Genomic DNA, 27,425 nt, shown 5'->3' on the forward strand with positions numbered 1-27,425 from the left:
CTATGGTAAAGGCAAAAGTGAGCATAAGTGGGAAATGGAAGCACTGTCTAACTGTATCCAATGCCACTGGAAACTGTTGAGAACTAACGTTATGTCTGGTTTTGAAGTATAATATATTTTTTTTAGGTGGGCAAAATGTTTAGTGTCCAGGTCTTTTTTGGTTGTGTTGTGATGGACCTCCATGGAAAATAAGTTTTTCTTTTTGTCTTTAGCATAATCGTCGCACGCGCATAATCATCGCACGCGCATAATCATCGCACGCGCATAATTGTCGCACGCGCATAATCGTTGCACCTATTTTTGGCAGTCAAAATTGGGATAATAAAACTTCTCAATTAAACGTTGAATGATGTTTTTGGTCCCGCTATTAGATGCCGAGCTCTTTGTGTAGGTATCTTTTCCGTATAAAACTAAGTTTTTTAACGTAGAAATCTAATATTTATTCGGACATTACCACTTACTTATTTAATTAACGTAAATACAAAGTTGTCTGACGTGTAAATTTTCTTTTAAAAATGTTTTTAAGCGTTATTTCCTTTATCTGATCATCTGCGTCGCCGCGGTGTACTGCTTATGAACATGTAGCCAGCGCTAATTGGCATCATTCATGTTTGGTTATGTTGCTTCCCGTATAGAGCGCGCGCACGTAGTCAAATATAGATATCTCGCCGATTGCATGCAGCGCGCACTCTCTGTCGAGTGCCGAGTTAACTACATTTAATGGCCCGCATTCTTTAGTGGTAAATGTGTACTACTGCAATAGTTACGCGTTAGTTCACGTCACAGATTCAAGTGGCCTGCGTTCGCATTACAGTTTGGGTTTTCTATTTAAAGTTGAAGAAAGGTTTTTGTTTAATGAATTATTAATATAAATTATTTGGCAAGCTCTTGTATACTCCACCTTTTATTTAAATAAACGTACTTTCCATGACCGAGTTGTTTTCATGAATAACTTTAACTAAAAAAAATTTTTTTCGACACAATCGTCGTACCCCTACTTTTCAAACTTGATTTTAGAATAAAATGTGCGACGATTACGCGAGAAAACACGGTACTACCATGCAAATTGCCTTGTGTGGAAGTCTCTCTCGTATTTCTCAATTTCCCGGTCCAAAAAAAGGGCAGAACAATGAAGTAGTTGTAGTAAGGAACGCTCACCAGAAGCAAAGCGTACCAGGCCGTCATCGTACATGTAGATGCGCAGGGGGTTGATGCTGGTGACCAGGACGTACAGGCGGAGGTCGAACTTGCTGCCGTTGATGAGGTAGGGCTGTGCTATGTACTTCTGCACCACCAGGGGCTTTTTCTTGGGGATCTGTGCCCAGCGATGCACCACCTTGATGCCGGTGCCACGCGCCGACGCCGGCTGAGAGCACGAGTTTCACATGACTCTCGACCCGCACCGTGCATCTCTGCTACAGTCCACGGACCTGTTTAAGGGGGTGCCTCCCATTTCAGGTCAAGATTTTATATTTACAGTAATTACAGATAAACTTGTAGACTTTCTCAATTGTTTAACTTTCACGAAATGAAAAATATATGCAGCACATACTTTTTTGCTTAATTAGCCGCCATAGTTACATTTTTAACGTTTTTGGGTTGTACAAATAAGGAGAATTAAACTTATTGCAGAACTGAAACTTTTTAGGTTTAACTGCAATGCCACTGGCTACTTCAAGAAATGGTTTGAAATCCTTTCAGAAAATATTAATTAATTTTACCTGGCATTTCAAATTTCTCAAATTTGTTACGATTATGACAGCCAAGAAACATGAAATGAGTTTTTGTGATCGAAATGTGAACCATATCATGAAGTAGCCAGTGGCATTGCAGTTAAACCTAAAAAGTTTCAGTTCTGCAATAAATTAAATTCTCCTTATTTGTACAAACAAAAAAAGTTAAAAATGAAAATTTGGCAGCTAATTATGCAAAAAGTGTGCGCTGTATATATTTTTTCATTTCGTGAAAGTTAAACAATTGAGAAAGTCTAAAAGTTGATCAATGATTAAAAAACATATAAAATCATAACCTGAAATGAGACACCCCCTTAATGAAAGTAGTTTAGAACTAATGATATAAGGATTTATATATATGTTTCCATACACAAAAAATAATGTTGCATATGGTTTCTGTTAGTGGGACAAAAAAATGTTGAATTATATCAGCGTTGCTACACATTTTTGAATATGACATTCCCCGAATTTTCCAGGTTTTTCAGTTTAAAGGAATATTTTAAATATTATTACATATAATATAATTGAAATGGTACTTGGTAAGTAATTTTGTATAGTTTGTAAACTGCAATTGTTATCAAGAATATTTGCAACACGACTACTGATAATTTGTATACAAGATGTCCTTTCAGAAAGTTCATCTCTTACAATTAGTTAGCTTAATACTCTTTTTAATGAGTGGTTTAACTATATCCAATTATACTTCATTGAACAAATAAATTAACTGTCAAATGTGAACTAAAAAATTAATTATTAATATTCATATGTGTAGGCCCACAAACAAATACATAGTAATAACAAATTTAATTTAAAAAGTAGGTACATACTTCAAAGCAGTAATGGTAAAGCTGCTATTTTGAAAGTTTAAAATAGTGAAGATGACATGGTTAAAGATATAAAATGTTTGAAGAACGTGCAGCATTTCTGACATTTCTAAATACTGATAAGATAAGTCTATTATTCCATACCCCTATAGAACAAAAAAAAATTGTGATAAGTAGGTAAACAAAATCATCCATCACAACATTTTAAGGCTGTTGCGTGACAATTGAAGATATATCATCTTCTAAAAGTTGAGCTTCCTTCTGAGCCTCTTCTATATTTTGTTTCTTTACTTGCAAAGCTTGACCATTTCTAATTATAGCTAGACTAAAAACCACACTCAATCTGGTAATACAAAATAGACCTAGGCTAACTAATAACCAAGGCCATGTTACAAACAGTGTTTTTTGCTAACAAAATAGTCATGTGACCCAGTTTTGGCAATCTGCAATTTGTGTATCGCCTTTTCTCGAAGCAGGCGAAATGCTGCCATCTTTTCTTATACACGTCAGGTGGACCCATGGTATCATATTTTATTCCAATAAAATAACGGAAATAATTTGTGCTGTCAAGAAACATGGATGCATTATCTTGATTTTGCTTTACTGTGTGATACATGTTTACATCATTTATGAACACAATGTTCATCATGACAATGGTGTGAAATATTGTTGAATTCAATGGATGGGTGGCCCGCTATTGAAACACACGTCACATGCATTTCCGATGCAATAAGCCAGGACAAGAGAGAGGGAGAAGGAGGTACAGGGAGCCACACAGGGCCCCCACATGGCCGGTGCTACCGTTGCTACGGCAACGGGGCCCGTGGGTCTAGGGGGCCTGCGAAGGAAAGAAAAAAAACTTAAAACAAAAAAGTAGACAATTTTAAATAAATCGTAGAAAATAATTAAACAGTAAGGCCTAAATTTAGTTACCGATGAAATATTACACAAGAGTAATATTATTCGGAATATGCTGTGCGTACAGAACGTGTCTGAATCTACAACTGTAACAAAACCACGACCAATTGACGTGACACCATGTTGGCAGTGCAGAACACTTACACTCATTTATTTGCCAATATTCAAAATCAAATTACGTTGACAATCGAAACACTGACTTAAAACTAGTTTTAATGTGTTTTAAAAATAATTGTGAAAACGTTAAAAATATATAATTAAAACAATATACATAAAGGAAAAAACATTTTTTTATCTCTGTTAGAAAAAAAGGGGGGGGGGATCATGACTTCTAGCAACGGGGCACACAGAATGATGTGGGGGTCTGGAGCCACATCTGGCACTTAAAAAGGAGCACAGCACCCGGACGATGTCCCATTCAAGTGAATTACTTAATATTTCAGGGGAAGCTTCTCATACAGCTGGTAGGTTAATTCGAGACGATGATATCAGAGTGTAACGAAAATTGCATCCCTCTAAATGTTACGACAACTGCAACACATATTTATGTATCATATTTTAGCTACAAATTTCTTACCTAAAACACATAGGGCTGCTGCAGCATTCAGTGGTATGTTTGCATTAAAGCATACTTGCATACTTGCTCCCTCCCACACTTCCACACTCAGATAATTGCACACTTTCTTATACATTGGCACACCAGCACATTCAACTGTATGCTTGTATACATGCACACTTACCTGTACGCTTGCAAAAAAGCACATTTGTAGTCTACAAATTTCCTGTCCCACTATGTGTGAATTTTCACTTCTAACGTGCTATGTGGCCCAGCACACATTTGTTTTTGTGCCTTTACTGGCATAATTTCACTGCTTTATCTCCCAAACAAACTGTTAACATTCATACTAAAAGTCTCCCCAAGTAACATTTTTTTTATCAGACAGATAAAATAGGCCAATCGGATTCAAGATAAAAAACAATATTTTACACCTTTGTTGTGATGAACATTGTGTTCATACATGATGTAAACATGTATCACAGTAAAGCAAAATCAAGATAATGTGGCCATGTTTCTTGACAGCATAAATTATTTCCAAACAGTTTCAGTGAAAATTTATTATTCAGTTTAACAATGAATACCCCGTTTTATCGCATAATCTTCGCACATTTTATACTAAAATAAAGGATGAAAAGTAAGGGTGTGATTATTATGCAAAAAAAAAAAAAATTTAAGGTAAAATTATTTGTAAAAACAAAACCTAAGCATGGAAAGTACTTTTATTTAAAAAGTAGAGTATACAAATACACGCCAAGCAATTTAAATAAATAAGTCATGCAACAAAAACATTTTGTTCAACTTTAAATAAAAAAAACTAAACTGTAACGTGAACGTGAGTCGGAATGCACAACTATTTTCGTAGTACACATCACGAGAAAGCGCGGGCTATCAAATGTAGCTAACTCGGCAGTGGATAGAGCGCGCACGTAGCATGTAATCGGTGAGCTATCTGTATCCGATATTCGACAACGTGCACGCGCTCTATACGGGAATCAACATAACCACTAGCGCTGTCTTCATTTTTGTAAGCGGTACACAGTGGCGATGAAGACGAAAAGATAAGGTTTTTAACGTTTGAAAACATCTTTAAAAGAAAATTTACGCATCAGACAACTTCGTATTTCAGTTAATTAAATAATTAAGCAGTAATATCCGAATTAATATTAGATTTCAACTTTAAAATTGATTGTTTTATATGGGAAAACTACCTACACAAAGTGCTCGGAATCTAAAAACATTATGGGATGTTTCTGCGAGAAATTTATTTTTCCAAATTTTGATGTCCTAAAATAACAGTGCGACGACTATGTGCATGCGACGATTATGCGATAAAACACGGTATGTTTGATTTCACAAAAGCTTATATATTTTTTAAGGTACACTGCCGGTTTTCATCTTTAGATTCTCCGCTCCCCAAATATTTTGTGAAAGGACAAAACAGAGTATACATGTGGACATTTAATGCTGCAAATACTCAGAATTTTTTTTAATGTTTATTGACATACTTATGGATTCCCACGAATCCTTTGTGTTAAAAACTAACATAGTACTTTACTTGAACACTTTATCCCCCCCCCCCCCCTATTTTTATACAAAAATGATGTATCTCTTTATTCTTGATGTAAAATTTGCAAATGTGGTTAAAATGTCCATAAACATGAGAGTAGGGCATGCGTGCTAGAGCTAAACAAGTAGTAAGTAGGTTTTAAATGTAGAGTAGAAATATTTAGGTACTCCTCAGTTGCAAAGGTTCATGTGCATTGAACCTTATACATGAGTTCTTTAATAATGTTTGTGTGCATTGTCATTTAATAAAAAAAGCTATGTGAACTGAAGAACGTTGTCACAGTCAGTTATTAATTAAAGATGGTTTTTGAAACTAAAATTATTTAAAATTTCTGTACACATACAAGAATTAGTGACCATATCATTTTGTACTGTAACATGTGATTTTTCAATGCCACAGAAATGAGTACGCAATTACCAAAAATATGGTGACAAAATTCCCCAGTTCTAGCTATAATATTTTTTTTTTATTGATAAATATTCTACACTAATTGAAGAAATAACATACTGGTTTAATGATCCAGCGAGACTTGCCACAACTCCTCTCCCAGGCCTGTCGCAACACCTTCGTGTCCTGTGGTAGGATGTACGTGTGAGGGATGAATCCAAACCTGCAAACCATTCAACTGGCAAAATAAATACTGTACGTGTTCGCACAGTGCACAAAATAATTGAGCCGATGGCAATAATTAACAGAACAAAAATTTATTACAGTATTTACCTAAACTAGGCATGGTCGGGCAGAGAAATTTGACTTCGGGCGGGCTCGGGCGGGTAATTGTCCAAAATTTTCGGGCTCGGGCAATCTCGGTCGGGCATCAAAATCAGTTAATGAAATAAATTTTGAACATAAAATAGTCGTACTTAAGTTTGCATTGACAAACCTGAACTGTTTTTATTTATTTACTATACCGCACTGATATGAAAGTTAAACATTAAACTAAAAAATAGAGTGCATATTAATCTTGGAAATAAAGTGCTTATTAACTAAATTGTGTTTGGGTAGCTGCTTGAAGGTTCATTGTCACTGTTGATTGTTTGACCTACACTTCCACTGGTATCCATTTTGGTAAAATAATGACATGAATTAAATAGAAACAATTCAAAACCACTTTCTGTAAATGCCACGCAACTACAATGTGTGTAATTAAAGTCAGCTTATAATCCTTCTCGCACACAGCAAGCAGATCCACCGGCCTTGAACACTACTTTGTGACTATTGAGCAGTGAGCATCCGCCGTGCGTACGCGCGCGCGTGTGTGTGTGTGTGTGTGAGAGAGAGAGGCGGGCGACCAGCTGCATCGTTAGTCAGCCAGCGAGAGTAACGGTAAATGTTGACCTTGACCACTTCCGCTTGCTGCAGGGCTCGCTCTCTTATATCTGTCTCCCCCTCCCACAAACACACTTGCTGACCGGGCACCTTCTTTATCTTATCTCTCACACACACTCACTTCACCGGCTGGTGCCGGGACGGCGGCGGCGTGGCATGTTCCTGCAGCTGCCACGCGTTCCAAAAAAAAGAAGCTTTGTTTACTTGCGCCGTGCGGTATTGCCGTTTTCCAAGGTGCCCGATATTTTCGGGCACTGAAATACCCGCCCGGAATTTCGGGTATACTTGATACCCGAAACACTGCCCGAAATTTCGGGTACCCGACCATCCCTAACCTAAACACAAGACTTTGAATTAGAACTTCAGCCAACGAGAAAGTAAGATTTACCTAGGTAAAACATTCTCGACAGTGAACGTCACATTTTAGTCATATTATGAAAACACCACCAGTGTTTTGGTTGCACATACTTTTATCTAAGCTGTTAGAAAATTGAGGAGCCAACCCAAGGAAAGACAACATGTATTGCTGTGTAGTATCTGTTTCAATACTGAACACAAACTAGATTTTGTACTGATATTATAAACATTCATGGACTGGTAATAATTAGGGGTGTGCGGGATCCCGACGCTTCGGGAAAAAAGTCGGGAAAATAGGCTTCCCGAAATGCCGGGCGGGAATTTTATTACTCCAGAATTATTCGGGAAATTTTTTAAAATTTACAAATGTTTACTAATCATGTGAAAGTGTTTTCTATCAATTCAAACTGTTTTTACAACAATATTTTTTATGGATTCGTACATTTTTGAAGGTTTTCCGTACTATTTAAACGCAAAACATCTTTTAAACGTATGCCGATCGTAGCGACAGCTGTGGTGTGCAGTGAATTATGATAATCGTTTACACATATCTAATTGGAATATAAAAAACGTACATGGAGTACCTTAAATATTGTATGCGTTCATAAATATATTTCTTCAAGGGTACAAATTTGCAAGATACGTGAATAGTCAGTCATATAACGTTATTGCCGTCACCATCGAATACTTAACCTAAAATCACTGTGTGTCCTTAGACACAAACAAAACACATGCGCAATCCAACCTTTTCGCCAAAGATATAAGAAATACTAGACGTGCATTACATAACGAAGCGTAACCGTTCGCATTACTTGATAGCAGTGGCGATGTAGAGAACTGTATTGGCACTTTGAAAAATATGAAATCACGTAGTTTTACACCACTGCTCACGAGTATCTAAACATCTATGATTTTGCTTTGGGAGAAAAAAAATAGTTGTTTACTGTTTAGTTTGGCGGGCTTTGTCGGCTGACGTTACGTTATTAAGGCTTGTGCAAAGTATCTGTTCCTATTTTCGATGCCGTTCTATATTAAAACAAACTAGCAGCCTACAAATAATGGAGGTCGCAACAGATCAGCTTGTTACTTGTAAACCTAAAAGTGTTTGGAAGTATTTTGAACGTCTGAAAGACAGTAAATCCCTGGCAAAGTATGTCTCGTGTGAAATTTTTTTGAGATGCGAGCATGGTAGCACGTCTGGATTACTAAGACATCTCAATAAAATTAGTGGTGCACCGATATGACTTTACCGATTACCGATTCGATTACCGATTATGAGAGCAATAATCGGCAGATACCGATTCAGTTACCGATTATAATGAACAAATTTGTTTGAGTGTAATAATGCACACAAAATTTTTTATTCCCATGTGAATTTAATAACAAGATTAGGTAAAATTGACAATACAGTTATAATAACAGTATAAAAATATATAAAATACACTATTAAGTCATTGCAAAGTGTAAATTAAATTAACTTCTATTTATATTTGTTATTGTAAACAACTTGAACTACAGTCTAATAATTTTAATTTACAATGGGTAAGTTTTTGTTGCGGAAAACTAGCATTATTATCGACTATCACATAAGGTTGCATCGAGAAATTACCGTTTAATAACGTAAACATGTTGCTTTATTTTGTTCACTTGAGTTTATAGAAAAATGTTTCCACACTTCACTTTTTTTTCTCCCTACTCGCCATCTCACTATAATTATATATAAATGACTCAAAACCAATTCTGGGACATGTGATTTTATTTATGTTGACTGAATAATATAAAATTATAAATACTTTTACACTTTTCACGTCACATACAAATAACACAACAACGGATAATGTTACCAAAGATACCCATAATGAGTTTGTAAAACCCAGTGATAAACTCTAGAAGGTATCGGGACCACGATTTTGAACCGCTACTACGACTCGAAAATATTGATTGTCATAGAATCCACTGCAACTGCTTGTGGTATTTTGATTGCGTGCCATCTATTTTACGTCTCTGGCTATAGGTGATGTACAAGGCCACTAAACAAAAGACAGAACAAAAGACAAAACGTAAATAAACGTGTAGGAAAAACGTATTTTTTTATTGTTCGAGGCAATGAGATTTATTAAATTTAACGAAATATCTGTAATCATCATATGACGGAGTTAGATGAATTTTGTAAAATATACAAATATTACCGTATTTCGTCCTAAAATGTGTAACAAAATATTACACAGTAAAAACCTACTTAATTACGCCGGGACTTTGATAATCGGCAAAGTAATCGTTAAGATAATCGCCGATTACGATTAATCGGAAAGTACTCATAATCGCCGATTACGATTCATCGGTATCCGCATCGGTGCACCACTAAATAAAATCCCTCTATAAAAAAAGAATTTGAGGATGCTAAAAAATATGAAGTCGCCGCTGAAAAAATAGCGGCAAAAAAAAAAACAGCTAACTTTGCAAGAAAAGTTTAAATAGCCATCTTCTCATATTAGAATTAAATTTTTTTTTATTTTTTTTTATTTTTTTTTAAAGTTTTCCGATCCCGACCGTTTCCCGCGGGAATAATTTATTTTTCCCGAAAAATTCCCGCTGTACAGAAACCTATTCCCGCACACCCCTAGTAATAATAATTATTAGAGTTGTATTTACTCCCGCAAAATAATCCAAACCTTCTCCCATGGTTGCAGGTCATTAGTAATATCAAGCTCTAGCACACTAAGAAAGTACTATTTACATCTTATGCGTTATGTCCTGTCATGACACTCATCATGCCAAAAATTTTGATAACTTTTAAAATTATAAAAAAAAAAAATTTATTAATCCGAAATGGCACGATGTAATTCATTCCCAATAAATTATGTTAGTTCAAAGTACAACTTACTCCTTCTTGCCAAATTTAGCCATTAGCCTGTGCAAGTTCTTCCACAGTCTGTCCTTGCGGCCAATTTGGAAAGTTCCTGGAAAATGGTTCATCTTCTGGGAGTCTTTTAATGTCTTGAAACAAAAAGACTTCATGTGTTTGCCCCAAGTGCCAATCCAGTCATTTGATTCTGAAAGAAAACATTGAAAGAACATTTTAATCCTCACTTATTTAGAAATACAATAAAAACTCTATACATGAAATAAATGCATGGGTCAGGTGGTTCTGCAAAATCACTATCAGTGTTAAAAATCAATTCTAAAAAATTTAAGCTTTTAAATTGGGCAAAAAATGATTGTGATTTGGTAATGTAACCAGACTAAACATGGTTGACATTATCACCTTTTAATGCAGTTGTTTGGACACATGCCATTGCAGTTTTGCACTGTTTTTCATGTAAAAATTAAAAAAAAATTAATAAATATGAAGACAAAAAATTTACAGAAAACAAGACAATCAGCTGATGTCGGACAAACGGAACTAAAGATAAAACTAAACAAAACATTTAAGCATTACATATTACTTATTTGGTTTTAACGTTGGTTCCATTTGTCCGACATCAGCTGATTCATTCTTGTTTTCTGTGAATTTTTCGAGAACTAAATATTTTACCATATTACTCCGAATATGTTTATCGTTTACTGTTATTTACAAAAGAAAATGTGGAAAATTTTAAAGAAACTCATTTTATCGATTATTATGAAACTAGGTATCAATATAAACTCAAACCTAAGTGTTTTAAAACTACGTTATATGCAAAGGGAGTTCAACATAAAGGTATTACGCTTTTTAATAAGTTGCCTAAAAACTTATTACTTCTAAACAATCATAATGAATTTAAGAAAGAACTTAGAAATTTTATAATTAAAAAATTTTTTTATTCAATATCAGATATCAATGATTTTTAACATATTATTATGTAATACAGGCCTTTTGATATATTTATAATATAGGAAACTTTATTCATTGATTTTAATCTGTGATTGTAATTTGTAATGAGTGTTGAAAAAGGAATTTATGTATATATTATAAATATGCATACTTATATTAATTTGACTAAGCCCATATCCCCAAGTGTATTATGAAACACAGGCCTTTTGATATATTTATAATATGGGAAATTTTATTCTTTAATTTTAATTTGTGACTGTAATTTGTTATGAGTATTGAAAAAGGAATGTATGTATATATAGTAAATATGTATACTTATATTAATTTGACTAAACCCATATCCCCAAGTGTAATGCTTGTAAGGGGATCTAGTGGTGGATTTTAATAAATAAATAAATAAATAATAAATAAAATAGATGTTTATTTTTGCGTGTTTTTCAAAAGCAGTAGTTCATTGTAAAGGGAATTTCACTATTTCGGAACAAATAAAATTCGGTATTTAGAGGTTAAAACAGCATTGATCTTCTGGCGGTTCGGCGGGACCAAAATTTTATTTCGTTGCATGGGGTTTTTCGTTAAATAGAATATTCGTTAATGGAGGTTTTACTGTACATACACACTGAGAACAAAAAATTATCACTTCAAGATTAATGCATTTTTATCACTATTTGTGTTCTCTATGGTGATATACAAAAGTCAAAAATTGTATGAAAACTATTAGACTTCAAAATTTTATGCAATAAATTCCAAAATTGTACAGTTTGATACAAAAATATTCCACTAGTGAAAACCACTACGTATTCGCAGATTCGCACACCCTAATATTATGTAAAAAAAAATAGAGATCAAAGCAAGTATATTTGCAGTGTGGGGATTCCTTAAAGAAAAATTATTGGGAGATTAGAGAGACTTTTAAGAAGTCTGTGGAATGCTTCATGTATACTTAAACAAGATACAGCTTTTTTCTTAGCTTGAGTTTTTAAGTCACATACAATGTCTATATCTCCCTTTTTTCCCTGAGTTACAGGAAAGAGCTGTCAAGAGATAAGGATCCCTACTTATCTTTGCAAGGTATGAAAACACTTCTCTTCTCCAGCATAATGTAGTTGTCCGCTAACGACCACGTTAAAGGTGCAGTATCCTAAATTATTTGTTTCTAATATTTTGATTTTTTGCAAAAGATTTTAATTTTAAATAGATTGGCAATATAACCATATTAAATTGTTTATTTTTGTATTAAAAGAGTCCTTATTTAATGATTTTTATAAACTTAGTGGCAAATTTTTATGCCAGATCTAGAATGTACTGAAAGAATTAAATCATGTGGTATATACATTTTTTGATTAACCAATTGTATGTATCCTTTGTCTTGAAACACTTAATTTTTGTACATAATTTATTAAAACAATAAAAATTAGATTTTACCAGGAATATAGAAAGCAGAGTTTTTCAGGGCTTTGGGAAAACTTAATTTTTATAGATTCAATGAATGATACACTTAAAATAAATGGTTTCAAAACTAAGGCTACATATATATGAATAGTAATCCAAAACTTGATGCTTAAGTACCTGCTGGGACATACTAAAAATTTGCCTTTAAGTTAATAAAAACCATTTAATAAGAACCTGTTTAATAGAAAAAAAAAACATTTTGTAGACAATTAAATATGGCTATATTATGAATTTATTCGAAATCATGTGGAAAAACATAAAATGTTGTAAGCCTTAAGGCTAGACCCCACTCGTCATGATGGGTTATCACATTTCCATGCAATTACTTTTTATCTAGCACAATCTATACTGACGTTCACTATGAAAGCATTGCATTTTGTGTTCTGTAGCAGAATAAATAGTGAGATACATGCTCCTTGCTATCAGCTGTTTTTAAAAAGTGAGGTAAATATTACCTAATAAAACTTTTTGTGTAATTAACTGCATCGTGATCACTCGCTAGAAGTTGATTTTCTGGGAGGCCACAGCTATGTTAACACATACAAAATTGTTTCTACAAACATTTTCAAAATTTATTCTAAAAAATTAGCTATTAGCAAAAAAAAAAAAAATCCAAAAAATTAAGTGAAGCGAAGCCTTAAATTTGGTTTCTATTGTACTTTGGGGCTTTCGTTCCTTACCTGCTCAGAGGAGAACTGACCTATCTGGGACAGGCAGATACATTTAAAATTCAATCCTGTATGCTAATATGAATATATATGAGCATTAAATAATTGCACACCCATAATATCCAAAAATCAACTCATAAAAACCTGATTTACTTAAAATAATTATTCATAAATATACAACAGCATCATAAATTACAATATTCTACTACCTGGGTCCTGTTTCACAAATGTACAAGTTTGTTTATAACAAGTTTATAAAAACAACAAAACATTTTTTTTTTACAAAGGTACACGTAATTACTTGTAACTGCATGTGAATACCACAGGTTTTAAGTAAACTGGTTGTTGCTGACAATTGTAGAGCTTGTTAGTAACAAGTTTAGGTGCCAAACTTGTATTCGACAATTATAATTTACCAAATTATTCTACAAGTCTTGAAAGGTAGTTAAACAGCTTGGAAAGCAAAATATAAACTTTGATTTGCAGAGTGATAAGGTCTAGTTAAGGTTGTCTAGACAAGATAAAATTAGGTATGTGAGGTTATTTAATGTTAATTAGGTTATTTATAGGCCTGCGCAAATATTACAGTTTTCGAATACGAATACGTATAATAAACTATTCATATTCAATTCAACCTCTAATATTAACTATTCATAATAATGAATATTTGTTTGCTTATGAATATTTGACAAAGCTTACCTCCTGAGTTATTAATATTCCAACATTCACTGCTGAGATTAAGACATTTGTAAGATATAAATAAATCCCTTTTATGATGTTTAATGGAACTTCATAATCAAAGACATGAACAACAAGTAAGGTTTTAAACTTGCAACAAGTATAAAAATTTTATTTTTTATTTATTTTTTTCCCCCCACTACGTCAACAACCATGGAATACAACACCACAAAACACCTACACACTATTGAGATGGGCATTAAAAGATGTAATTGACAGTTTCAACGGCGTATAAATCAATAGTTGCAATCTATCAAACACCATGTGATACAGTAGCAGCTTACTTGATGTATATATCTATGATGAAACATAAGTCGCAGAAGACAAAAATATTTTTTAAAAAACTTAAATAATGGTTATGATTCCAGATGAAATTAGCAAAAATTGTATTTATAATATTGCTGAACTAAAATATAATTTACCTGGCTGCCATTAACAATGAAAAATCATAAACAACAAGGGTTTAAATATGTAAATATGAGCTCATTCAATCACCAATTTAGGAATACATCATTTTTAAAAAAATTAATGTTTTACGTAAAATAGTTTGCAATGGATTTCAGGGTATTTTCAGTTTCGTGAAAATTTTTTGGATCAATATGTAGAGTAGCAGGTTGTGGAAAATAAAGTGAATAGCAAATGAAATGAAAAGTTGGTTGGTTAGGTTAAGTTAGGTTAGCTGCATAAATAAAAAATAAAACAATTATTTCAGAGTTTAAATATTTTAACAAATATTTTCCATATAATTATTGTAGCTGACTCAACAAACCTTTCACTTTGGTATTTTTTGTCTAATTTTCCAGAACGAGATATAATTTTCTTTCTTACTATTCAAATTCAATATTCGTATTTGCGAATAATTTTATATTCGTATTCGATTCAAACTAACAAACATATTAGCACAGGCCTAGTTATTTAACATTATACTGAAATTAAAGTAGGCTTCTTCAACTGCATTACATATTAACTAAGCAACAAAATTTCAATTAATATTTTCTTGTTGATGATCAAGCAAGATATTATGTAAATATACATGCATTTTAAAAAACCATTTTTGTTTTCACATTTTGCCACAAAACATCATCAGTGTAAGTCCAATCTTTGACTGGTACCACCTAACCTAAAGTGAGGCATTACACTCGTGAGTTACACTTCTTACCGACTCTTGTCACGGACACTTGACACGGTCAAGTTTTGACATACTTGTAACTGACAAATGACATTCTTCACAAAGATATGTGAAACACTTGTTTGTGACAATTTGTGATCACAAGTGCTTTTTTTTTCTACAATTGTTATTTACAAGACTTGTACCTTTGTGAAACAGGCCACTGTTGTAAAACTCACTTCTGATGAGCCTGAAGCCCGAATTGACAAGCGTACGACGAACAATCAGTGGTGTGATGGTGCTGAGCTTCCACTTCATAAGGCGCTGAATTTCACTTGGAAGACTTTCTCCTGGAACACAATTCCTCGTAGAACCAGAATTCATCACTCAAGAAAGCATCAAAAACAATATTATTTTTGAAATCCTTACAGAAAACAATATTTTAAAATAATAATACCCCAATTCCTAACAGATACAAATGCTAATTGTAGGAAATTCCAAAATTTGCTCTCCCTTTAAATTTAAAACATTTTTTTTTTGTAAGTACTATTGCAAACATGTTTCGAGACAGATAGTTTAATAAGTAGTGTAATGAAATGAAATAATGGAAGAAAAAAGAGTACCACCACAGAACCTAAAATAAACAAGGAATACAATCTGAAGTATTCATTGCAGAAAGGAGGAAGGGATGTTAAAGTTTGCCGGAATGTTTTAAAGATATCCGTTGACGTCGACCCAAGTGTCGACCCGGCTCTCACATCCCGTTATGCCTCGCCAACGCCTTCTCCTTCCCTGTGTTGCGTGTGCGCCGATTGTGCTGTGCGGCTAGAGCAAGGGAGGGAAGAGAGATTCGCGCGCCAGTGGAAATTTAATGTAAATACATAAGAACTGGACGTGACTAATTATTGTAAATATTCTTTAACATTCTTTATTGTAAATAGTTTATTTTATTATTTGAAGTGTTATATATAATAAGTTTTTACTTGTTCACCGGGCACCAAGGCCGTGGCTTCCGCCTGTGACCAATGAGCGTGTTCCGCGGGCTCGCGGAGAGGGGAGGGACGCGGGCGCTCGGGCGCGCCAGGCGGGGAAGCAGGGAGTCGCGAGTGAGACGCGAGAGGCTTCGGTCGCAGGAGCGGGCCGCTCCGCGTTTGTGGCAAGGCAGTCGGCAGCTGGGTGCGGGAGACAGCGGACGTGTCTGCGAGATCGCTCCAAGACGGTGAGAGTGGAACTTGCTGTAGTTCAGGCCTGGCCGAGGAGAAGGAATTTCACTTCTTACAGTCGTATTGTCATTCAGGCGAGTGTGTCACCTCGTCATTCAGTCGCGGTTTGCAGTTTGTCATTCTTCTCGCATGCGTGCTTCTCTGGAGATTTGCGAGTCGCGGAGCACTTTTGTGGACTGGATATTCGCCATTGCGTGTACAGAGATTTATGGGCCCTCCCGGACACTGTGTTGTCCGGTCAGACAGTCAGCTTATTGCGCGAGTCATAGCGAGTTCAAGTCTTAGCGGCGTGGGTAATGCTCGTCACGAGCGGGACGTCACGTAATTTTCCAGTACAGTAAAAGTGCGTGGAACCGGGCTTCGCCCTACAAAAACAGTCACAGGCGGAAACGCGGCAGCCCCCTGGAAAGGGTTCGATTTATCATGTATAAAGAATCTGGAAACTGTCTTCGAGTGTGTCAATTGTTATTCTGATGACCAAGTCCCTTGGCCACGCGGCCCGAACCCCCCTCTACCGAACACTGAGTAGCCGGCGAAATAATATCATTTCAGGGGCTAGTCGACCAGGCGACGACACCGTGAAGAGGGTAAGAATCATTAGAAGATCATCGAAGGAAAAATGTTCAAAGAACAAAAGGGTTTGTATGAAAAAAAAAGCTTGAAGCTTTGGCTATGGAACATTTGACATCTATCCTCACCATGGAAGTTATTACACTGGTAATGAGGAATCAAAAAGAATATTTTTGAGAATCTAGAAAAAATAATACAAGATATCTACAATGAATTCAAAGACTACTACACAAGTATAACTAGAACGAATCTTGAGATAAGCAAAAAACATATTACAAGTACAGGTGTGTGGGATCCCGACTTTCGGGAAACATTTCGGGAGGGTATTATGTTTTTCCCGTCGGAAGGGAATAATTCTTTCCCTGATATTTTCAGAAATATAAACAATTCTCATTTCAAAAAGATTTGAGCATCTTCATAACAACAATGGGTCACTTGGCCTTCAACAAAAGAACAGGCAACTAATGTTTATGAAAGATGACATGTTTATTACCAAAAACATTTGAAAATTCCACGTATTCTGATAAACAAAAGATCCTAGAAAATGATGTACAATATGATTATCGTCAAAATTTACAAATAAACTAGTAACGAATCGGCCTAAAATGCAGTGCTGAACTAAACATTACATTAATAGTTAGCCACTTTCTCGTGTATATAACACATATTTGAATTTTACATTTGTATTTGTTTTACTTGATAAAAATCAAAATATCTAAATTATGTTTGATTGATACATCAAGTAAGAAAAATGAAAGAAAATTATCAGTGACAGCTGTGATTGGGTGGGGTTATGTGAAAGAAAGGGCTGGGATAAGTTTGGAATACATAAGTTAACTGTATTCTACTGTACAAGAAGACAGGAACTATTGCTGCCTCACAATCAAACTTTGAAGTGTTTGAGCTATTTCAGTTTATTAAGAGGGTATACCTGAAGAACAAACACAAGACGTCTATCGCTGTACCCCTAAAAGAAGGAAAAGTGGAAGATGTTCGAGGCTTATTTTCTTTTCCTTAAGAATGAGAGTTAAGCATTTTATGAATATGAATTTTCAAAACAAGGGGTTATGCACATATCAACAAGATGAAAGTCATGTCTGTACAAAAGATAGCTGGATACAGAAGCAGATGATGCTAAGTTCCATAAATTAACCAGAGATGTGTAGAAAGATACGAATGACAAACATACTGTGAGATTTTATATTACCATAGTTACTGAGTTGGACTTTATCAAAAATAGGATTTTATGATGACAGTCAAGCAAAATGTTAATAAACTTGTCACTTGTGCAGTCAGAGTGTCTTGCAGATTGAGCTAACAATTTTACTGTACAATTTCTGCACATTCCTGTTTACTTCTGAAAAAATTTCCATGGAAAATTTTAACCCTTTGGTCACAAAACAGAAATTGAACTGTAGTGATATACAAGTTTATACCATTTTATTTTTAACTTGCAAGGAGATTAAGAAGATTTACCAGAAATAATGCTTGTTGAACAAAATTCACATACGCACAATTACATACACACAGCTATTTTAAATGAAAACTTTATTGAAAACCTGTCAGTGGTAACAAAAAGTTTTTAATTAAGACATTACTCCCATTAAAATAAAGTTATAGTACAAATATATGTCTAAATACATTTGAAGCCCATTTAAATAACATTTGGAGATTAAAAACTTAAATTTAAATTACATAGTGCACTGTTTACATAACAGGGCTTGGGCACAACATTCCTGGTGCTAACAACACACCAATGAGTATAATATACATAATAATGTATATTATATGATATATAGTTAAGTTATAATAAGTTTTAATAAAGCATGAACTTAACATTTTCTATTATTAGAAAGATTATTTAACCTGATACACAACTGTATTTTAGGTAAACTAGCCCTGAAAGTTTCTGACTTTTTTCACCAGAGTTGCTGATGACATGCGAGATGGCATAATATAAACACTGGTTGCTACTCGGGCGTCTGAGATATTTCTATGTAATATAAATCACTGAAATATGTTAAATGGGCTAAAGTAAATATGCAATTACGGAAGCAAATCGTTATTAAGGAAAGAGCAAAATATTGTTTGTTAATTTGTCACATTAATTCATTGTACTGACTTTAATGCTACACAAGTAAAACTGCCATTGTGCACGCACGGAAATAAATTTCACATAAACGAAAAAAAAAATGCTACTCTGAATCTATGATTGTGCTACTTCAAATCAAGCCTTATTTATTGGCAACAATACTTCAAAACAGCGCAAATTGAACAGAGTTACTTTGAGGGGCAGGTGAAATCAATAAGTAATATTGATCGTTATCATGTTTAAAACCTGCTTCAACACACACGTGCCATAAAAGAATGCATTCTTCAGAAAAACTTGATCAAATACCAAGCACAGATTAGGTAAATAACAGAGTGAATTACTTGAGACAACTGACAAGATGAAAAATGGAGAGTGTGAGAGAAATTACAGTATCTTGAACAAACTCTTCTTAATCTTTCCCTTCATGTCCCTGACCCTAAGTACAGACTGTGCTACTGACGTGAGTGAACGTGAGAAAACACCAATGTTAAAAAGGGGCTGGGCTAAGATTATCAGTGCATAGTCGTACTTCTGATAAAGCAACTGACAAAATTCCTATTGGTCCATGCAAAAGCTTCTGTATTGCTGAGAAAGATTTAAATGTGAAAACAAATTGAAACCACAATAGCAAAGAAAATGTTTCCGAAGTTTTATTACCGGCTTGTAAAACTCACGTATGATTCCCGAATTTCCCGGTCAGTAGACAGTGTTCCATAGTATTTCCTTAATATTTACTGTATTGTTGCTATACTGTCTCTGTGACTCTGTAGTTATTATATTAATACAAACACACATATTTAAAACAATCTAACAAAAGGGCAAACGTAGAGCCATAAAATTTTTAAAATTCTAATGACAAAAATAACATTGTACTACTAAGTAATAAAAATTAACTGTAATGCAACTGCCCAAATATTTTAGTTTTATTTTTCTTATGCTCCATGTTACATTTGAAATATTTTTATTAATACTAGTTTGGAAAAATTGGCCCAATCTACATAAAAAAATAATGTTAAATAAAGTTGTACAGTAAATTATTTTGTCAAGTTAATACTATATTATGCAACTGGTACCATTATATTAGTTTAAAAACCATGGTGAGACATCAATAGAATGTACAATTGTGCTAATCTTTTTATGTAGTTACATTTTAAAATTTTTTTATGTAGTTACATTTTTAAAAAAGGGGCAAACAAAATTGTCCTGAATACATGACTCAAAAACTTCAATTTTTGTATTACTCCAAGCGACCATAACGTTCTTCTCAAGAACAACTATTAAATAATAATAATAAAAATTACTATACATTTTATAATTCTGATATATTGGCATTTGAGATAGGTAGTCTGAATTGAGTATGTACAGATTGTTACTGGTACAAATATGTATAAGTACAACACACAATACAGTTAAACAACAGAGGCAAAACTTGGCATTTTAGGTAAGCAAGCACCATGATTGTTCTAAGCTATGTACAAGTTCATCCTCTCTAAAATCCTTTATAAAATATTAATTTAGACAAAAAACAATAAAGATATTTTTTACCTTTCTCCTCATGTGTCGAAAACTGGACATATGGTGGCACATGCGAGAACAAACTAGCCCGAAGGAACCCTGGGAGGTGAGTTTTGCGACCATATCCTATGGGAAAAAACAAAATTCCCACTGCATTAAAACAATCAAATCATAATATACAAAAACATATGCAGGTTAAAACACTATAAAATTAAATTAAAAAATTATTCATTATTCATAAAAGAAACGAAGAGCTGTTACATTGCATACAATGAGAGAGTATTACTAGAGGACTAGAAGGAAAACATTCATTCGCCGAGCAGCCCGAATATGGGAAACTGATGCAGGAGATCGCTACATGGCACTGTCTTGTAAGACTTCACCTCATCCATAGCATCCATGTTGAACTACCTTTTCTTATTGTTCATGGCACAGCAAAACACACAATGCCAACTTGGCAAACACAGTATTCCAAAAAGTATTTTTATCAAACATAATAGTAACAACTAAACTTATATCAAAGTCAGAGACATTGCACTCTTAGTACATCATTAAGAATTTTTATTTACAAGTTTTTTGGAGAAAATGTGTGGCATTGCAGACCCCTTCCTTCCCCAGCTTTGAAGAGTAATCTTGTGAGACAATATTTTTCAATAAGGTGGTATATCAGCTGATTAAATAGTTCGTGATCATGGTGATGTAGTCTTTATTTTATTGTCATTAATATTTTTATAATGGTTTCTGATGTATAGGTATTTCATTTGGACAAGCCATTTAACTACCGTGTTTTCTCGTATAATCGTCGCACATTTTATTCTAAAATCAAGTTTGAAAAGTAGGGGTGCGACGAATTCGCGGGAAAAAAAGTTTTTGTTAGGTAAAGTTATTCATAAAAACAAAACCTGTTCATGGAAAGTACGTTTATTTAAAAAAGCACGCCAAACAATCTATATTAATAATTCATTAAACAAAAATCTTAACGCGAACGCAAGCCACTTGAATCTGACGCGAACTAACGTGTCGTAGTACACACTTACCACGAAAGAATGCGGGTTATCAAATGTAGTTACCTCGGCACCTGACGGAGAGCGCGCGTTGCATCCAATCGGCGAGATATTGATATTCGACTACGTGCAGGCGCTCTATACGGGAAGCAACATAACCAAACATGAATGATGCGCTGGCTACATTTTTATAAGCGGTAAGCCGTGGCAACGCAGACAATCAGATAAAGGAAATAACGTTTAAAAACGCCTTTATAAGAAAATTTACACGTCAAACAACTTTGTATTTCCATTAATTAAATAAATAAGTGGTAATGACCTAAATTAAATTTTAGATTATACCTACACCGCGTCGACGCAGACGATCAGATAAAGGAAATAACGTTTAAAAACGTCTTTATAAGAAAATTTACACGTCAAACAACTTCGTATTTTTCCGTTAATTTATTAAGTAAGTGGTAATGACCAAATAAATATTGGATTTTTACTTTAAAATACATCGTTTTATACGGAAAAGATACCTACACAAAGCGCTCGGCATCTACTAGCGGGACCAAAAACATCATGCGACGTTTACGCGAGAAGTTTTTTTATCCCAATTTTGACAGCCTAAAATATGGTTGCGACGATTACGCGCGTGCAACCATTATGCGATAAAACACGGTATGATTTTACAGGTTTTCACATTATTTTTTTGTGAGAGAGAGAGCAAGAGAGAGAGAGCAAGAGGAGAGAGAGACAGAGTTGTTAGCCACGACAGGGGAATCACTAACAGTGTTGTAAGAACAATCTTTGTAGCCAATAGGTAGGCAGCTTTTTCAGGTAAATTCCCGGATGGTAATTTCTTGTATGTTTTAATACACCAATCCCTCACTTAGCACATCTTAAAATTGCGCAAATTTATTTATCGCGATGTATTTTCAGTTAGCACAAAATTGCCAAAGGAAAAAAAAAAGTTGGGCATGATGCCACTAAGTCTGCTTAAACTCAGTAAACAGATGCACCATTGCATACAGTTAGCCATACGAGGGGGGAAGAGATGCACGCTCAACCAGGTCTGACCACGCTATCGGCTGTCTTACAAACATCAGCTATGGCAAGTTCAGTTGCGGCTACGGAGTGTAAAGGACCAAATGTTTTTACGTCCGCGCTAAGCCGCCGGTATGTACCATTTTCGCCCGGCCACAGACCGGGCTGTGATGAACTTCAGTCTAGCCAGTGGCAGGGAACTCGCACACATAATCACAAAGCAAAATCTGCCCATTTGTTTGCCCAAGGTTTCCAGATTAGATAATTTTTCGCATATTTCAGGGAAAAATATTTATTTTGAGGAATTTTTTTGGAAACTAAAACCTTGCGGAAATTTTTGGTACCAGGGAAATCGGGAAAGTATTTTATCTGGCTTGCCATACTACTAATGCCATCCCTGATGTTTCAGTTCAAACCAGCGGTTACCCACACCTTGGTCCACAGATTTACTTTCCAAGACTGCTTTTTTGAAAGCAACATCATGACGCTTTTTAAAACCCAATAACCAGCCATTACTAGCTGAAAAGTTCTTAATTTACAATTTTTTTAGCAAAGTCTTTAGATTTTTGTTTCAAGAAGGGTCCATATATGGGAATGTTCTTATCGAGGGTTTGTTTTATCCATTCTAAAAGGCACTTTTCAATGTCCAGAAACACGGAAAGTCAACTCCTGATATTTCCATGTCCCTAATTTTATAAAAGGTAGATTCTGGTGAACCAATCACTCTGTATTTCATTTTGCGATTTCCAGTACTCAAACGCATTCACAATTCTAAGTTTATCACTTAAAGACAACACTTTGATTTTTCTTTTTAACATTGAGTACATGCTGGACCTTTCTTCACCATTGATACTTGTCAACTGTAGTAAGTTCGACAAATATGTTGAAACATTTGGCCATTCGAATAGAATACAATACAAACCCAATGTTAGTTCCTCAAAATTTAAGAAAACAACAACAATGTTAGTTCCACGAAATTTACGAATAAGTCATAAATAGCAGATGTTGAATATGCTCGACTGTCACTTATAGAGGTGCAGGCAAGTAGCACTCTCAGTTATAGTGGTCCATGAGTGAAAAATGACTTTCTCTTATAGAGGTTTCTATTTCTCACTTATAGAAGTTTTAGAAGGTTAAAATAACGGGACCTAACAATTACTCTCACTTATAGAGTTTTCTCGTTTACCCTATTCTCACTCACTCTGGTTCGACTGTATATAAATAATTGCCAAAAATGTTAATGAATAAATTAACTTTGCTTTCATATATTTGATGCCAGCAAAAACTGGCCTAACTATTCCAAGGTTTGAGGTTAACTTACATACTTTAAAAAATTAAGTTTTAGACTAATACAAAGAGTGTACTTTTTTTTTGCTTTAATAAGAACTGAAACTGGATCCGAGAACCAAGGTTCTTGATGTAAAACCGAACCATAACCAAAAATACAAAAAAAAAATTCAGAACCTTAAGTTACTGTCCTAAGGATATGTTATGGGCAAACTATACTTAATTGGCATAAGAACCAGCATTATAGTTTACGTTCACAATTACAGACTTTATATTGATTTTAAATTCCTAAAATAAAAAAATTACTATTTTAAATTTAATTTTTTTGTATAATTTAAAATCAGGTAAAATGCTGTTTAACCCTTTCACTGCTATTGACGAGGGTAGGAGATCAATATGTTGTTGCTAAGATGTGTTTGTAGGTGTTGCACCCTCTGTGCTGAACTAATTTTTTAAGAAATCATAAAATTCAGATCCTTCTGTTTGATCGCACTGGCGAAGTTAACATTTTATATATATAATTATTATTCTTGGAATTTTATTATTTTCAATTACAGTTTTTTTTTTAAATTTTTAAATTTTAATTTTTTTAAAAATTTTTATTTTAATAATTTTTTGTGTTGTTATGTTATCTTTTATATTAAGGCATATGTACATAAAATAAACCACAAATCTTCAAAAGTTTGCTTTTGTGTGGTATATCTCAAAGCAAGGCACAATACATAGTGAAGCATCACAGGTCTTGCAGCAGTAGCGAGTTTCCTTACGTTTCTTGTTCTTTGTGCATACTATACATTTCCTTGTTGGATTTTTCTTAGACGTCATCTCTAATAATGATGGGAAATGTCTTCCGACTAGTCTGGTTGGATGTTCTTTGTTTGATCGCCTGCCCCTTCGAACAGTTTTGCTCTCTTTTGAATGTTTTTCGAGAATTTCTCTTATGAGAGCAAGCTGAAATTGGGCTATTTTTACATTTTTCCCAGTCACTGTTTTGTACAGAATATAAGAATTCAGTACTGCAATGTCTAGGAGGTGAAAGAAAACCTTCTTGTACCATTTTAAAGATTTTCGTACACTCTCGATACAGGTGATGATCATGTCAGAACTATCAACTGCTCCCATGTTTTCGTTGTAGTCCACGATGCACTTTGGTTTCATTACCTTTTCTCCACTTTTGCGCAAAATCTCCATCATATCGGCACAATGGCATGTTGTCAACATGTGAACCTCTGGTCGATCACACCACTTTAGCGCTAATAATTTTTCAGACGACCTGAAAGTAGCTTCTCCTTTCTTCAGCTTTTCATCCATTTTGGGCATTTGCTTCCTTGTTTTTCTGACTGTGCCACATGCATTTGTACCATTCCTATGTAGCCATTCAAAAAGGGTAGGACTTGAGTACCAATTATTGAGATAAACAGTGTGTCCTTTTTGCAGGTGTGGTTTCAGTAATGTTGCCACAACATTGCCAGATTTTCCTAGGTTCAATCCTGCTTCTTCAATGTCAGACACAGCACCAGTGTAGATTATAAAATATAGCACAAAACCAGCGTCACAATCACACAATACAAATATTTTTATACCAAAATGACTTCTTTTTGAGGGAATGTATTGCTTGAAAAATAATCTTCCCTTGAAGAGCAGGAGACTCTCGTCAATACACAAGATGGCAAATGGATTCATTGCAGATCTGAAGGTCTCCCTGAGACTGTCAACAAGTGTGCGATTTAACCTAGCCTATCACCATTCGCAGGAACTTTGTTGTCTGAAAAATGCAACATTCTCAACAATAAAAGAAAACGGTCTCGGGACATGATTTCTGGGAAAGCTGGTGTTTTTAGAAGAGCATCTCGGGACCAATACTCGTTTATGCCGATTTTTTTTGTTCTTGGCATAAGCATGCAGACAGCTAAAAATGTGTACATTTCCTCCCAGTTGGTCTTTGCCCATTTACTGAGGCGGGAATGCTCAGATGGAGAGGTGCTTCCAACAATGAAATCAAAGTACCTATTAGTTTCTGTAGCAATATGCTCCATAACTGACTTTGAAAAAAAATGGTAAAAAAAAATCACTAACTTTTTCAGCTTCAGTCAAACAAGTTTGATTACCAAAACTTTTTTCTTCAAAATAATAAATACGAGGCACAAATTCACCCTGTGCCCAAGCTATTTCTTCTGGTCTTATTTTTTTTGCTGTTGGTTCGTAATCCTGCTCTTCATTGCTCGTTTCACTTTCTGGCTGTGAACTAGGGAATCTTTGCTTCGCTGGTGATCGTGTCGTCAACGTGGAAGGTCCTGGTTGTGATTTATCAGATTCTCAACCATCGTCCCTGCTTGAAATGCTACTTACATCGTCGCCATCACTATCTGCAAGCATTGCTAGCAGCTCCTCATTTGTGTATTTTTTTCGTGCCATGGGTACATACTACAAAGAACTAAATCAAAATTTTACATACCGTTATACAGAACCACTAAAAATACGATCCCCTTCAAAGAACCAAAAACATGATCAACTGGTAATAAACAACTATGAATAACAAGTACGCCTTCAGTTTACTCTTAACAGTTCAAAACAGCGAGAGTTTCGTTATTTCTGCGACCAAACAAGGCATACACAATAAGGTGTGAAAATATTTCCCGAGCTCAAAAAAACTAGTGATGTAAGCGCTATCTGTGTGTGAACATAAAAAAATAACTATCAGAGTTGTAAAGTACAAACACGACACAATCGACTACTGTTCTCTCGAGCATACACACGCGATGCGACACGTACACACTCTGTTGGGAAAGGAAACTGTTACCGTATCTATACTCTCACACCTCAAATGCAGGCCACGAAGATCGATAAACACGACATAAGTTACAGAAACGGCCACTAGATAGTGTTGGTTTATAGACGTACTTATAGGTCTGTATCAGTGAAAGCGAAAGTAGCGAGACGAATATAGTCGTCGTTCGCACAGGCAATGCTATTTAGATAGGACGGATATATTCGTCCTTAGCACACACAGGACACAATTTACGTACAAATATATTCATCTGTAGCAGTGAAATGGTTAACACTACATGCCAGATACCACAATGTCACAGTGAGTTTTTGTAGAACATCAAACCTTCGCTTTACATAATTATAAATTAAGGATTCCACATTATTTTCACCATGATTTCACTCAGAACCTAAAAAGTCTTTGTAGACTGGTACAAGCTACTGTTGACAGATTGGTTTCAATCTCCATAGGGTAAAAATATAGCTAGCCTACAGAACAGGTTACAGATTTTTATTCTATTTTAACAGTTCTCCTATTTCCAAACAAATAGTTTCCCATGTTGGTGTTTTTTTAATGTATTACATGTATTTTCAAAGCCATTCAACAACATTCAACAAATTTTTTGCATACACTGAGATTGTCTGTGTCTTAAAAGTGTATTAACATCTTTCTTGAATTCTATCTTGCACCAAAATACAAACAAGAACTGCCAATGATATAACAATACATGAAATCACCCTCTACACATAAACAAAGTAATACATTTGTGACTTACATTTATACTGTTGATTCTATTGATACGGCATACTAAGTATCTTTTCAAATACCTTCAAAAGAGACTGATGTGAAAATTCTGAAATGAATCAAGAAT

General features: G+C 34.5%; 1 protein-coding gene across 7 annotated transcripts in view; it reads right to left on the reverse strand.

The window, feature by feature from the left end:
- The window catches only part of LOC134542667 (tubulin monoglutamylase TTLL4-like), a 118,386-nt gene that overhangs the window by 63,411 nt on the left and 27,550 nt on the right, over window positions 1-27,425 (reverse strand). For 4 of the 7 annotated variants that reach the window (XM_063387099.1, XM_063387102.1, XM_063387101.1 and 1 more), the window contains exons 6-10: window positions 20,498-20,593; window positions 15,274-15,417; window positions 10,172-10,340; window positions 6,109-6,211; window positions 1,159-1,366 (exon numbers count right to left, since the gene is read on the reverse strand). In XM_063387099.1, coding sequence (XP_063243169.1) covers window positions 1,159-1,366; window positions 6,109-6,211; window positions 10,172-10,340; window positions 15,274-15,417; window positions 20,498-20,593 — 720 coding nt within the window. The remainder of the gene's footprint in view (window positions 1-1,158; window positions 1,367-6,108; window positions 6,212-10,171; window positions 10,341-15,273; window positions 15,418-20,497; window positions 20,594-27,425) is intronic. The other 3 variants (XM_063387103.1, XM_063387100.1, XM_063387098.1) reach the window with 1 other exon arrangement.

Source organism: Bacillus rossius, assembly GCF_032445375.1.
Source record: "Bacillus rossius redtenbacheri isolate Brsri chromosome 9 unlocalized genomic scaffold, Brsri_v3 Brsri_v3_scf9_1, whole genome shotgun sequence".
Taxonomy (NCBI): domain Eukaryota; kingdom Metazoa; phylum Arthropoda; class Insecta; order Phasmatodea; family Bacillidae; genus Bacillus; species Bacillus rossius.